The sequence below is a fragment of the Cajanus cajan genome, chromosome 8, assembly GCF_000230855.2.
Source record: "Cajanus cajan strain Asha chromosome 8, NIPB_CcT2T_4, whole genome shotgun sequence".
NCBI lineage: Eukaryota > Viridiplantae > Streptophyta > Magnoliopsida > Fabales > Fabaceae > Cajanus > Cajanus cajan.
Window position 1 is genome coordinate 1,611,115 of NC_138524.1, and position 13,311 is coordinate 1,624,425.

General features: G+C 28.5%; 1 protein-coding gene across 2 annotated transcripts; it reads left to right on the forward strand.

Annotated features, from left to right (window-relative positions):
* Positions 1-8,977: 8,977 nt before the first annotated feature.
* LOC109798676 (Chaperone DnaJ-domain superfamily protein) lies at positions 8,978-13,311 on the forward strand. Of its 2 annotated transcripts, XM_020359027.3 has the most exons (8): positions 8,978-9,102; positions 9,276-9,414; positions 10,096-10,173; positions 10,281-10,356; positions 11,195-11,268; positions 11,389-11,459; positions 12,833-12,871; positions 12,975-13,311. In XM_020359027.3, exons 2-8 carry the CDS (start codon positions 9,361-9,363, stop codon positions 13,012-13,014), a joined length of 432 nt encoding a protein of 143 aa, XP_020214616.1. In that variant the 5' UTR covers positions 8,978-9,102; positions 9,276-9,360; the 3' UTR covers positions 13,015-13,311. The 2 variants fall into 2 exon arrangements, with proteins under 2 accessions (XP_020214616.1, XP_020214617.1); XM_020359028.3 differs by lacking the exon at positions 8,978-9,102 and having other exon boundaries at positions 9,128-9,414; positions 12,833-12,876.

Sequence of the window (13,311 nt, forward strand, 5' to 3'; positions counted from 1 at the left end):
TAATCTAACTTTATATTTCTTTTCCATGTAACAACTATGAATTTTGTTATCTTTTATTTTTGCTTCTTTAGTTTGTAAATGTTTCAACTACGAATCTATTTACACCATCTATTGTCACCTTCATTCTATTTTTATACACTATTTTAAAAATATTTTTTATCGTTTTAAGCTTCATCTTCGTTAAGATAAATTGGTCTACAAAAAAATTCAAACCCGATTATACCCACCCGCTTAAATCCGAATCCGTTTCAACCCGAACCGCCTCAAATCGAAAGCTCAGTCGGTCGGATATGGGTCACATTTTTTCAAAGTCGGTTTACAACGGGTTGGACATTTTTCACCCGAACCCGACCAAACCCACCCGTTGCTCACCCCTAATAACAGTGCTACTAAACTACTACATATAATTGAGCTTTTTTATTTTTGGTTTGAGAAATTATAAAACGCGGAAAAAAAAATGCCGAGTTAGTGAACACTAGCTAGAGATGGCAACGGGACGGGTCAAGTACAGGAGGTACGGGTTTCATGATACTCGTCCCCGTCCCTGTGAGTCAAACTCATTCTCGTCCCCGTACCCGTATCCGTACTCGTCGGGTATATGATTTTCATCTTCATCTCTGTCCTCGTTGGGTATCGAGTATACTCGTACCCGTCAATTTTTTATTTTTTATTTTTTATTTTTTATTTTTTATTTTTTATTTTTTATTTTTTATTTTTTATTTTTTATTTTTTATTTTTTATTTTTTATTTTTTATTTTTTATTTTTTATTTTTTATTTTTTTTTAAATGACATTTTTAATTTATTTTTTATTATATTATAATTATAATTAAGTTATTTCTCTATTTCATATTATAATAAATAATCACACATAAAAAAATATTAAAATTCTTTAATATAACTAAATTGAAAGTAAATATTAAATTAAAAATAAGAACAAAAACGAGTACGAGTACGGGTAAGAGGCGAGTAAGTAAATATCCATACCCAATTTAATATATAAAGTTTTACTCGTACTTATACTCATATTCGATCAAACTGAGTATTCCCTGTCAAAATTAGGATAAATTCAAGTATTACATACATGTACGGATATATTTGTCCACACCAACTGCTAAGTCATGCATGAAAACATCCGAAGCAAAGAAACAAGGAACCAACAGCAAGGCACACATATAACTGAGTTGTTCTTTTTTTTTTGTATAGACAAAAATAATGGAGTAGTACTATTCAGCAAATTTGTTTTATTTTGTTATGAGGGTTAGATATTTTTAATGGGGTTGGAACAAGGACGGAGACAAGGGGGGACCTACGGGTGCCACGGCCCCCCAACAATTTTAATTTTTTTTTATATACATATATATTACTATATGGCACCCCCTATTTTTAATATAAACTCATATGTATAATTAAATGAATAACCCAAATTTATTTTTTTATTCAACTTTTGGACTTCTGGTACGGCCTGCTATGTGGTATCACTTTGAAATTTATTCTCGGCCCCCCAATATTGAAATCCTGGCTCCGTCCCTAGGTTGGAATACTCCTTGTCTTGTCGGGGTCAAGGTAAAATAGTACATTTCTCTTTGCTATCGAGCAGTGTTTGATTATTATTTGTTTTTTTTGGATGAGAAGTGTTTGATATTATCATTATTTTTATTTAAATTATTTTAAATTTTAAAAATATTAAATAAACTAAATATATTTTCTTATATTCTTATGAATAATATTCCAGATTATATTTTTTATTGAAAATACGATTCTTTTCAAAAATAAATATAAAATTCTCGATAATACAATCATTTCTCCAAATAAATAATAAATTGTAAAACAAAATTAAAAAATCGTTGTCTTTTATAGTTTTTCGACTGCAATCGAGTTTTTTTATTCATAAATCACTTTTATTAATATAAATTAACTAATAATATAAAATTATTTTATACTAAAGGATTACTAAATCACTAATGGATTAGTTTAAAACTCATTTGTGTCATTTTATTTTAGAATATTCGTTTAAGCTTATAAAAGAATTTAAGCTAAGAAATCGATTTAAATGTTTAATTATTCCAAAATATGTAAATTAAACAAATATAATTATAAATCAGTTTCAATATAAAAAATATTTTTATAATTATAATCAAATAAAAAGTAACTTCAGTTTTAAACATTTTTAAAACTTAAATATGTTTTGTAGAACTGTAAATATGAAAATATTAACTATTAGTTCTTACTTCTTAAAAGAAATTTGTATCATTTTAGTCTTTCATCCTTTAAAATGAGTTGTTTAATTTTTATTTCAGAAAATAAAAGATAAAAGATATTTTTTTCTGAAAAATAAAAAATTATTTCTAACATATTTTAAAAAATAAGAGTTTAACAAGAGATAATTTAAAAGAAAATAATCTTAATTATAAAAATTATAAATACATATAACCTTTTTAAAATTATTTAATAATTATAAAATATATTTTATGTCTACAAATATTTATTTATGAAAATTTTAAATATAATATAATTTATATAAATTATTATAAATTTTGATTGTATATAATAAATATTTAACATATAAAATACATACACTAAAATGGTTATTGGAGTACAGCTTGCAAGATAAGAAGCCTGAAACTTGAAGGCTCTATTTAGTGATTTGACAATTGTCAGTTGTCAGTTGTCACATGATACACGTGTTCTTACTTTTTGAGTAAAGACGAAAAACAAAAGACAAAAAATCATTTTCTTTGAAAATAAAAAACAATACATTAAATATTAATTTCATTTTAATTTTTAAATTTCTTATGGATATTCACAAAGATCTTCCATTGTTTTTTATGAAACTCAACAATTATATTTGATGATCGAATAAATTTCATATAGTATTTGTCGTGCAAGAGAAGGCTACAATTCAAGGTTGTATTTAATTATTTCATATAAATCAGTATTACTCACATGTCTTAATGGCTTTTTAACCTAAATAAAATAAATTAGATGCAAGTATTTTGAATTTTTTTATCATTAAAAATAAATAAATTCTTTAATAAAAAATTATCAAAAATGATTTTAAATTCATATTTAAATAGGTTCGTAATAACGATAAAATTTAATTGGAATAGTCTATTGTAAAGAAATTTATTGAAAAAATTTAACAAATTATTTCAAAATACGTTTTAATACACTTTCCATTGTGGAATAAGAGTCCTGTTAAATACATATCTTAAGATGAAATGTAATTAATATGTTTTTCTTCTACATATTGTAAAAAAAAAATTGTTTTATATAATTAAAATTTATAATAAATAATTTATATTATAATATAAGATTATTTTAATTATTAATAGTTTTTTTTAAATATTAAAATTTAATTAAAAATAAGAAACTTAAAAATTTAATTAAAAGTCGATGGAAAGGCTACAACATCAACTTTTGACTAGAGTAGGGTAGCAACCCAGTAATAGAGCTAGACGATAACTCATAGCACTATCACTTGTAGGTGAGATTGAAATGAAAATAATTCAGTTCGGGATTTAATATGACTTATTTATTAAAAAAAATTATATTTAATAAAAAAAATTAAAACTTAAAAAATCAGGCTTTATACTTTTAAAAATATCATATAAGTTTGATTGATCAATTTATTTAAAATATAAAATAATATGAATTTTATATAATTAAAAAACTTAAGCTTCTTAATTTTAATTAAATTTAATATTTTTAAAAAACTATTAATAATTAAAATAATCTTAAATTATAATATAAATTATTTATTATAAATTTTAATTATGTGAAATAAAAATAAAATATTTTTTTTACATTACATAAAAAAAATAAAATATTAATTACATTTTATCTTAAGATATGTATTTAATAGGACACTTATTCAACAACGAAAGTGTATTAAAGTATATATTGAAATAATTTGTTTTTCAATAAATTTCTTTATGATGGACTATTCCAATTAAATTTTATCGTTATTGTGAGCCTATTTAAATATGAATTTAAAAACATTTTTGATAAATTTTTCTTTAAAAAATTATTTATTTTTAATAACAAAAAAATTCAAAATACTTGCATCTAAATGGACTACGATATTTTATTCCAAAAGAGAACACACCGAAGATGGTATCCCTCTTGTCAATCGAAGACTGCAGCTAGCTAAAGTGTTTGCTAATCATATATGTTGATAATAACCAATTACCAGAAAACCCTTCAGTAAAATTATATACTTACATATATGAAAATATGTATTATATATAATGTATATAAAGATAATGAACTATACATAATATAAGCACATTACTTTAGTAAAATTAAATTATACAATTTAACTTAAGTTATCAATCAAGTAATTTCTATACATAATATTACATAATAATAGCACAAAAAAGACTTCACTCCATCATTTACTAAATGGTCTCCGTTGCACAACATCTTAACCTACATTTATTCTACTCTCTTATTAAGTATGATCATTGCAGTCTATATTACATGAAAATACATAAGGGTAGACTAGAATTTAAAGCATCAACATATACAACAAGATATTATAACACAACTCATATTTTTCAGTATCAACATTTCAACACATTCAACTTTATCAACTTTACGACTACATTTACTACAACACAAGGTCAACTTAAACAATACAACATTAACAACTCAATTTACAACACATCAGCATACTTCATCACAAATCAACATTGCATATGAACAACACAATTAAATCAACACATTATATGCACAACACAAAAATTATGTGTGTCATCATGCATTTCAACTAGAAAATCTCCTACGATACAAGGTGAGTAGTTTTAGTGGTTTGACCTTACCAAATCAACAACATAGGGTGATCTTTATGGCTTGATAGATCAAGAACAAATTAAATATCAATCCACAACACAATAACTTGGTTTCTCAGATATTGTCACTTAAGTAAGGAAGTCTAGTACTACTATTAGGTAAAATAGCTGGGTATGGGCCTACCACGACATTAGGTAACTTAACTAAATCTCCTATAAGATTAGCCCACCGACTATCCTCCAAATAATATGTCCTTCCGATATTTGATTAGGAACTAAGTTCTCAACTTTGTATTTTACTCGGTTGGTCACTTGTAATTAGTATAACTTAACCTAACCCCTATATTGTGATTGTTTTATACATGTGTCTCTCGACCTTGTCACATGCGATACCAACTAAGTCCTAGAGGAGATTCAACACAACTATTCATTTCAAGGGTAAACTTCCCAATAAAGGTTTTCAACAAATTTGGGCTATTGGAGCATCACAACACAATATTCACATAATGGAATATACAACTTTTAAAACCTTTTCTCTAGTCCTAAGTTGACCATCATAGCTCAACAACATCATGTCTAAATGTCCAGAGCATTCTTAACATTTATCATCTCAACAACACAACAGCATCATGCATATAACAATTTCAACACAATTACACAACCACATAACCTACAACTCATCTCAACTTTTAACTATCAACTCACAACACGATCATCACATACAACATCATCCATGCAACTTATTCATCCTTATTTAGTCATCAAACAACTCAATCAACAAGTATTTCATAATTCATCAAATTAAATAACATGCTCTCCTTCAACAATCAAAGTTTGGCATCACACTCCTAGTGCTATCCGTGCAGGAAACTCTTTATCTCGTTCACGCCCGACACTCCATAAGCTATGTCCATCATGGATAAGGTAGAGACCCCTAAGACCTTACGCTTGATATGGAAAAATGCCACCCCAACATCATTTCAAGTAAAGAACCCCTATCTAACTCAGGTTTGGCATCACCATACTGGCGCCCGGTGTCATCCAGATAGAGAGATCTGGTTTAGTCATGTTAGGTGCTAGTCAACCTTGGGCCCAACATCACCAAGTCAAAGACTCTTAATGCTCTCACATTTAGCGTCATTCCTACCTAAGATAAGTCTTTCTCCCCATGCTTATATTGGAACGACACTCGACACAACAAGCAATCTACACTTATGCAGATCACAAATTCTACCAAATTCACCGAAAATTAGCCCAAGCCACATATGCAACACAAAATAATAATCCTACTCAACACATGCAACTTAAATCCAACTCAAAAACAAACACGCAACAACAATTCGTAGCAAATCATCACATTCTTTCTCATAAACCCAAAACTCCAATTCTCAATACAACCTACTCTGTTTTGATCGATCTCAACCATGAATCTCAATGGAATTCATACAACACACAACTTATGCATCACTACATAACTCAACTACTCAATCAAAATCAATAAATCTAGCTTCTTTCACCTCAAAAGAGAAACAATTGAGGTAGGAGAAGAGAAACGAAACCTCGCACTAGATCAACAATTTGATTCAAGACTTCCACTACTTGAATCACAACAAAACAACCTAAGATCAATTTGAATAGAAGAAGAATCTCATTGAAAGGGAAGATTCAGGGGAGGAAGAGTCTACAGACCAAAGTCTATCTCTTTAGAATCTCCTCTCACTAAGTTTCTAATGAATGAAATTTATGAGACTTTATTCAAAATAGAAACTTTATATACTCCTCCCTTTAGGGTCAAACTGGATCTTTGTCCATAGAAACTCTCAACACTACTGAAACTCATAAAAAATCCTCAGATCCTAAAGTTTCTCAACTCAAAGCAACAACTCAAATTAATAACATAAAAATAATTATTAACACTCTACAACTTACATTATTACAAAACCTAGTTCAACTTTTTCATAGGATTTAGTAATGAGTTTTGATTTTAAAATTTAACTAAATTTAATTCAATATATATACATGACATATTATTTTATTATACATACCACTCTACTTATATATTAAAAGAGAAATTTCTCTCTTACTCAAATAATAACACAATTAAATTAAAAAAAATATTTAAAAAAATGCATTATCTAATTCAAATTACTTTTTTTTTCACATAACACATATATAAACATGGATAAATTTTAATGTTTTGATTATAAATTATGAAAGTATAAAAATAAATTTTTTTTTACAATACTAAAATCAAAATCTATTTATTTTGTAAGGATTAAACATATTGATGTTGCATTTGATGACGAGGACCAAACCATTCTTCTCCTTAGTTCTTTGCCAAAAGCTTATGAAAATTTTATAGACATGATAATTTTTGGTAAAATTTCACTATAAAAGAGTAATGAATTTCTCAAGTTCAAGTAATGGAAATTTCTAGTGGAGAAACAAACAAATAAGTAGGTCAAATGACTCAAGACAGATAAATGTGCTGGAATTTTGCAATAAGGAGTTCAATGAGTTATGCTCAAATGAAGGAATAGTTCGCCATAAAACTGCAAGGCACACTCCACAATAAAATGATGGTGTAGAACGAATAAACAAGACATTACTTGAGAGAGCCCGTTGCATGCTTTCAAGTGTAGGTTTGTCTAAGCAATTTTGGGTAGAGGCGATCAATATTACATGTGATTTGGTGAACATATCTCATTCAATAGTTGTTAAAAGCAAGACTCTAGAAGAAATGTGATATGATTTTATGACAAATTATTCAATTTTATGTGTATTTGGGTATCTGACTTATGTTCATGTCAATGAAGGAAAGTTGGAACTAAGAGTTAAGAAATGCATTTTTGGCCATTTTAGTTTCATCATTAATTTTAACCTAGAATCCTACTCCCATCTATTGAGCATCATTTTTCTGATGTTAGATGATTTTACATGACCTCTTATTATGCACTTTGGATAGCTACCATTTTCCCCTCCATTTTTTCTTCGATAACTTTGCTTGCTCCACTTAGGAGGGATCTAGGGTTATCTGATGAGTCGGAGCATGACAATTTACTAGTTGTCCAATTATCTGTAAATATTTGAGAGGTTATAGATCTCGTAGAAGCTCAACCTCTAGAGATTTTCCTGGTACCATAAAATCGACCTAAATATAGGCACAATTAGGGTTGAATTAGATTTGAAGGCATATGTTCATTTAATTCAATTATTGATTTATATTTTTAATTTTTTAATATTTAATTTTAACCGACTCACTCCAATCATATTTAAATTATTTTAGATTAAATATAGAATTTTATTATTAAAATAATAAATAAAAAATCATTTTTTATATTTACTTTTAAATTATATTTCAACATCTTTTAAAATAATTTATCAATTACTAAAAATAATCTTGTATTTTAATATAAATATTTATCATAAATTTTAAATATAATTTATATCTTTAAAAAATAATTATTCATAATAAATTTTACTAATAAGATAATTTATATATTTATCAGTATTTAAAGTTTGCTTAGATAAAATTTAGAAAAACTTTTAAAAGTTTATCCATTAAAATTTTTTCAATAAAAAATAAGGTCTTTTAAAATTTGTATCCAAACATGTTTTAAGATCTTTGTAGTCTTGTATTATATTTTCAACATTCTCTCCAACTAATTATAAGATAGGAATAAAATATATAAGAAAAATGAGATTAAACATATTTTTTTTTCCATCCAAAATTAGTTAATTTTGATTTTAATTTTTTTTTTCTAAAATTAAAAATATTATTTTTAGTCTTTTTTTAAATTATTTTTAGTTATTTTTTATTTATTAAAAAATTAAGTAGCTATCTTATGTGTTATTTAAAATTATTGACGATATCATATTAGTGTTTGATATATCTAAAAAATTTATATAGTTATTTAAATGATTTTTATTTATCTATTTTAAAATGATCGATAAAAATATAAAAAAAATTAAATTTTAGGATAATAATTTTTTTTAAAAAAATTACAAAATTAAAATTAAAATTTATTTATTCCACAAAAAATATAAATTATAGAAGGATTAAAAATAAAATAAAAATCAAAAGAACTCAAATTAAAAATAAACTCATTTTTGATAGATTAAAATATATTTTAAAAACACTCATTCTACTAATAATTACTAGTCCTTTATTTTTGAAGGAAAGTACAGCGACTTTTTTTAACGCGTGCGTAATAATTACTATTTTTTAAGGATGTATTGAAAGTTTGAAACTGGATTTGGAGAATTGTGTTTTACCATGGTGAACATGCGCGACGCATAAATTCCAGAAAGGTAAAAAATTAAATAAAAAAATCCCTAGACGCCATCCGAATTTCCCAATTGTGGCATAGGAATGCCGTGTTGTTTTCTCATTCACCACACAAATTCCTAATTCTCACTTTGTTTTCTCTCTCACAACCATTCTAGTCTGTAATTAATTATCTTTAGTTCAATCGTGTCTGTAGTTGTTTGAAGCATTGTGCTATTGTTCCGGTTTTGGTCTCCGAGGATTGTGTCGGATTCCGATGAATTATGTAAAAAAAGCTGCGCATGTCGACCCCATTTTCGCAGCACATGGATGCCGCTGACAACAACAACCCTAAGGTTTTTTAACTAATCCCCAATTGTCAATCTTACTTTCATGTGATGGATGATTGCTCTATTTGATTGCTTGGATTTTTATTTTTTATTTTGGGACTAAACTTAATTTTGATTCAAATTTATTGCCTATTTGTGACTATGAAAGATGCTTTTTAATTTGCCCATCCTTTTCCTGCATTGTTTTCAGCTGAATAGCAGGACCCTTTGGGTAGGTGAAAGGAATCGCATTTATTTGAGTAGCATGTAGTTTGGAGTGAGAGGAAGAGAAAATATTGAACAAAAGTGCAGAAATGAGTGATTTTGACGTCTATGTGTTTGGTTAATTTTGTAGTGACTATTTAGGTTCCGGGCAGATTGTAGTTGTAGTTATCTGAAACTGAGTTGTTAAGTGCAGCGGAAATAGGTTTGTCTGTTAATTGAATTATATGGATATTCATTGGTTGATACTTCTCTAGAGCATTTTCTGAAATCTGCTTCATATTGTGCAACACAGTCTTTCTGAAACTAAAGATTATTTGGTTTTCTTTGCTTTCTTGAAACTGAAAAACTCTCTGCAAGTGTCCTATTTGCGCTTCAAATTATCTTACTCTGTCAATGCCATCATCACTGCATGTAGCAAAAATGTTTGACTCTTTTCTGTTGTTTTCATGTGCTCACGTTGGGTCACTTTTACTTCATTTCCAGGATTATTACAAAGTGCTGGAGGTTGATTATGATGCAACTGATGAGAGTATCAAATTTAATTACCGAAGACTTGCGCTGGTTGGTGGTGACCTATACTTTTTTGGTAGCACAAATTTTCAAACTATGAAATTTTCTTTTCTACAAGTTTGATTTACTGTGTGCACATGATTCTATACATTTGATAGAAATGGCATCCTGATAAGCATGGAGGTGACAGTGCTGTTACTGCAAAATTTCAAGAGATAAATGAAGCTTACAATGGTAAAATATTTCATACGTTTACTTTTTCCTTGTAAGCACATAATTTAACAAGCTTTATTCTTCTGCCTTCCACAATCACCCTTATCATTACGGTTCCTGAAAATGGAATATTTTTTTTCTATCTTCAACACAATCACAATATACAAATGGTTGGAGTAAAAGGACAAGTGATTGTAAGAACGAAGATTGTGGTCCTTAATTAATTTGGATATGAAGTTTAATCTTTGTTGTCAAACTTTCTGCCTCAGTTCCACTTGGTGTAATACTGCCTAAATTTTTCATTAGTTATACACTTTGTTATCATATAATTTTGTAAGCATTACATAATTTTACTCCTTGTGGTTACTGGAAAATTTAGAAGAGTGAATGATGGAAATTTCATTTTCAAGAACATGATGATAGCAAAACTCAAACCCAGAACAAAATTGAGGAAAACCCAAGTGATATAATATGTCATATACACTTCCAATCTGCATGACATTATCATACGACAAAGAGAATTTTTTTTATCTTATAATGAAAATCATCTATCAACTACTTGAATTTAGGAAAATATATTTAAATGAATACTGAAATTTACTGGATTGTCGACTTGACTACTTGAGCACCACTCAAACTCAAAATTGATTCTGTAATGGAATTATGGAAATTACTTTAAACTTGATAAATAGGTCTTTAAGTGGTACTTCGTGATTAATAACTTTTTAGTGCCACGAGTGTGACCTAGATATGTTTCTCCTGCATATAGTTTTGGTTTAGAAAACTGCTAGCAGTTGCTTGTAAATGCTATATTATGATTTTTTGTTGTTGATTATTGTCTTTCTCTGTTATTTTATAGTATTAAGTGATCCTGCCAAGCGTTTGGACTATGATTTAACTGGGGTATGTGAGATTGAAAAATATAGCTTGCAGGTATGCAATGTAACTGTCATTTAAGATTTTGTAATTATTCACTTTGATTTGCTTATGATGTTTGATCTTGAATGATAACCGCTGTGCTTGCCTTCATGGGGCTTTCTCTTTGCTACACAGGAATATCTTGCCAGATTTAAAGGCATGATTCTTACCTGCAATGGACTTGGTATCAATCAAACAGACAGATGGTATATATTTTGATTTCTTTTTTCTTTTTTCCCTGTCTTTATGTTCTCTCTTGTTCTTTGGTAGAGATGATGTAACCATAACATGGCCTGTCGATCCATGAAAATTTTCAAAATGAATAGGACTAAAATCATTTTTGTGTTCTAATGAAAACTCGCACTACTGGATAGAGAACTATGTAATTGGTTTTGCCCACGCAACCAGTTGAACTTTATTTTTGCCCAGTCCAACATTCTCTGCAGAAGCTCTAAAGTCAAAACAACTTTTGCATGCCAATAAAAGTTTTAGCCATTATGTGGGAAATGGGAATGTGTGCTGTTATGTTTAATTGAGTCAACAAAATTAACTAAAAGCTGGCATAAGGTGTACAAAGGTGTGCTTAAGGAGTTGGATAATTTTGGACACCTCAGCTTTGTCATGATACTTTGCAATCCAGCTCAGTCCCAAACTACCCGAACATATGAGCTGTTCAAGTCTCAATGATGTAATACTAATTTTTCATTTACAATTTTTCCTTGTGCTCATGAAAGTAAGAGTTATCTCTTACTTTTATATACACTATTTTGACAATACATGTTGATAACTGAATATTTTTGAGCATGTGAGGTTTGCAAGATTATAATCTGTGAATAGTCTAATAATATGAATAGTTTGATAGGCCCAACAACAACTGTTAGGATAGAATCTGTTACCATATTGGAATTTTGAATTTGGGCTTAACTTAAACTCAAAAGCTAACACATGAGGTGAAAATTGCTCTCTAATTATATACATCATTTTAACCAAATGATTAGTCAATGTGCGATTCATGTGAGGGAAAGTTGGTGTTAAGTTGACAGGAGCCTGTCCACTGTAAGTTCAAGGAATTTCCTGCTGCCCGATTGGTGGACATTTGTAATTTCTATTAAATGTCTGCAATTCTATGTCAAGAGTCCACTTAATGTAGATTTAAGGTTACAAAGTATAGTGACGTATTGCTTTGAACTATTCAATTCTAGGGCGAACTGCATATGGAGAATTTAGGAGACATGGGTCTTCCTGTCACGCAACTATGCCTTGGGTCAAAACACTTTGAAACCAAAGCGTCTACTTTTTCCACTTGAGATCCTTCCCTTCTAAGCCCAGATCACTATTTCATGATTTATTAATAATCATTCAAGCCATAATTTAAAATTTTAAGTACTTTTTTAGTAACTGTTCTCCGCCTCGAAAGGCCAACCTAATTTCTGTCCTTACCTTGATTGTCCTTCTTGAGCCCCCAAACTGAACATCTATTATTGTAGATAGAATTGCACTCTACTATCTGATGTCAGTTTTATTTTTTTATCTAACTCATCCTACCTAACCTAAATTTATATTGCGTTCTAAAATGCAGGTCACAACAATTGATTGAAAATTTTGAATCCCTAGATAAGTAAGGTTTGTCATCCCTCTGACTCAGTTTATGTTAATTTCTTTTGAATTTGATAACTGCACCAGTATGTCTTAATGAATTAATCGACAAACATTTCTGACAGGCATCTAAACCTCAATTTGGGCCAGCGGAGTTATGAATAAGGAGGATATGTCTTTTTTACTTTTACAACTGGCCTAATCATGCTCTCAGGTCTTAAATTCCATTCCACTCGGTTTCACTGAGATTTGAAACCTCCATTATGGACAACACAACATATCGTACATACTGTTTATAGAATGATCTGTTATGCTGAACCTTTACGTCCTTGTACAAGTTTTCCTTCATGCGTCTTAGTTTTTTGACTAGTAGATAATAATTTTGCCTTTTACCTGTATATTTAATCAGTTAATAAGGCCCTATTGGTTGAATTGGTATTAGTCGGGGTCAGAATTCTGAAA

Bases quoted from the DNA above. Each gene is read 5' to 3' on its own strand.
- LOC109798676 (XM_020359027.3), top strand. From the start codon at position 9,361: ATGTCGACCCCATTTTCGCAGCACATGGATGCCGCTGACAACAACAAC. The intron at 11,269-11,388 runs GTATGCAATGTA...TTTGCTACACAG, and splicing joins TTGAAAAATATAGCTTGCAG to GAATATCTTGCCAGATTTAA. The intron at 12,872-12,974 runs GTAAGGTTTGTC...CATTTCTGACAG, and splicing joins AATTTTGAATCCCTAGATAA to GCATCTAAACCTCAATTTGG.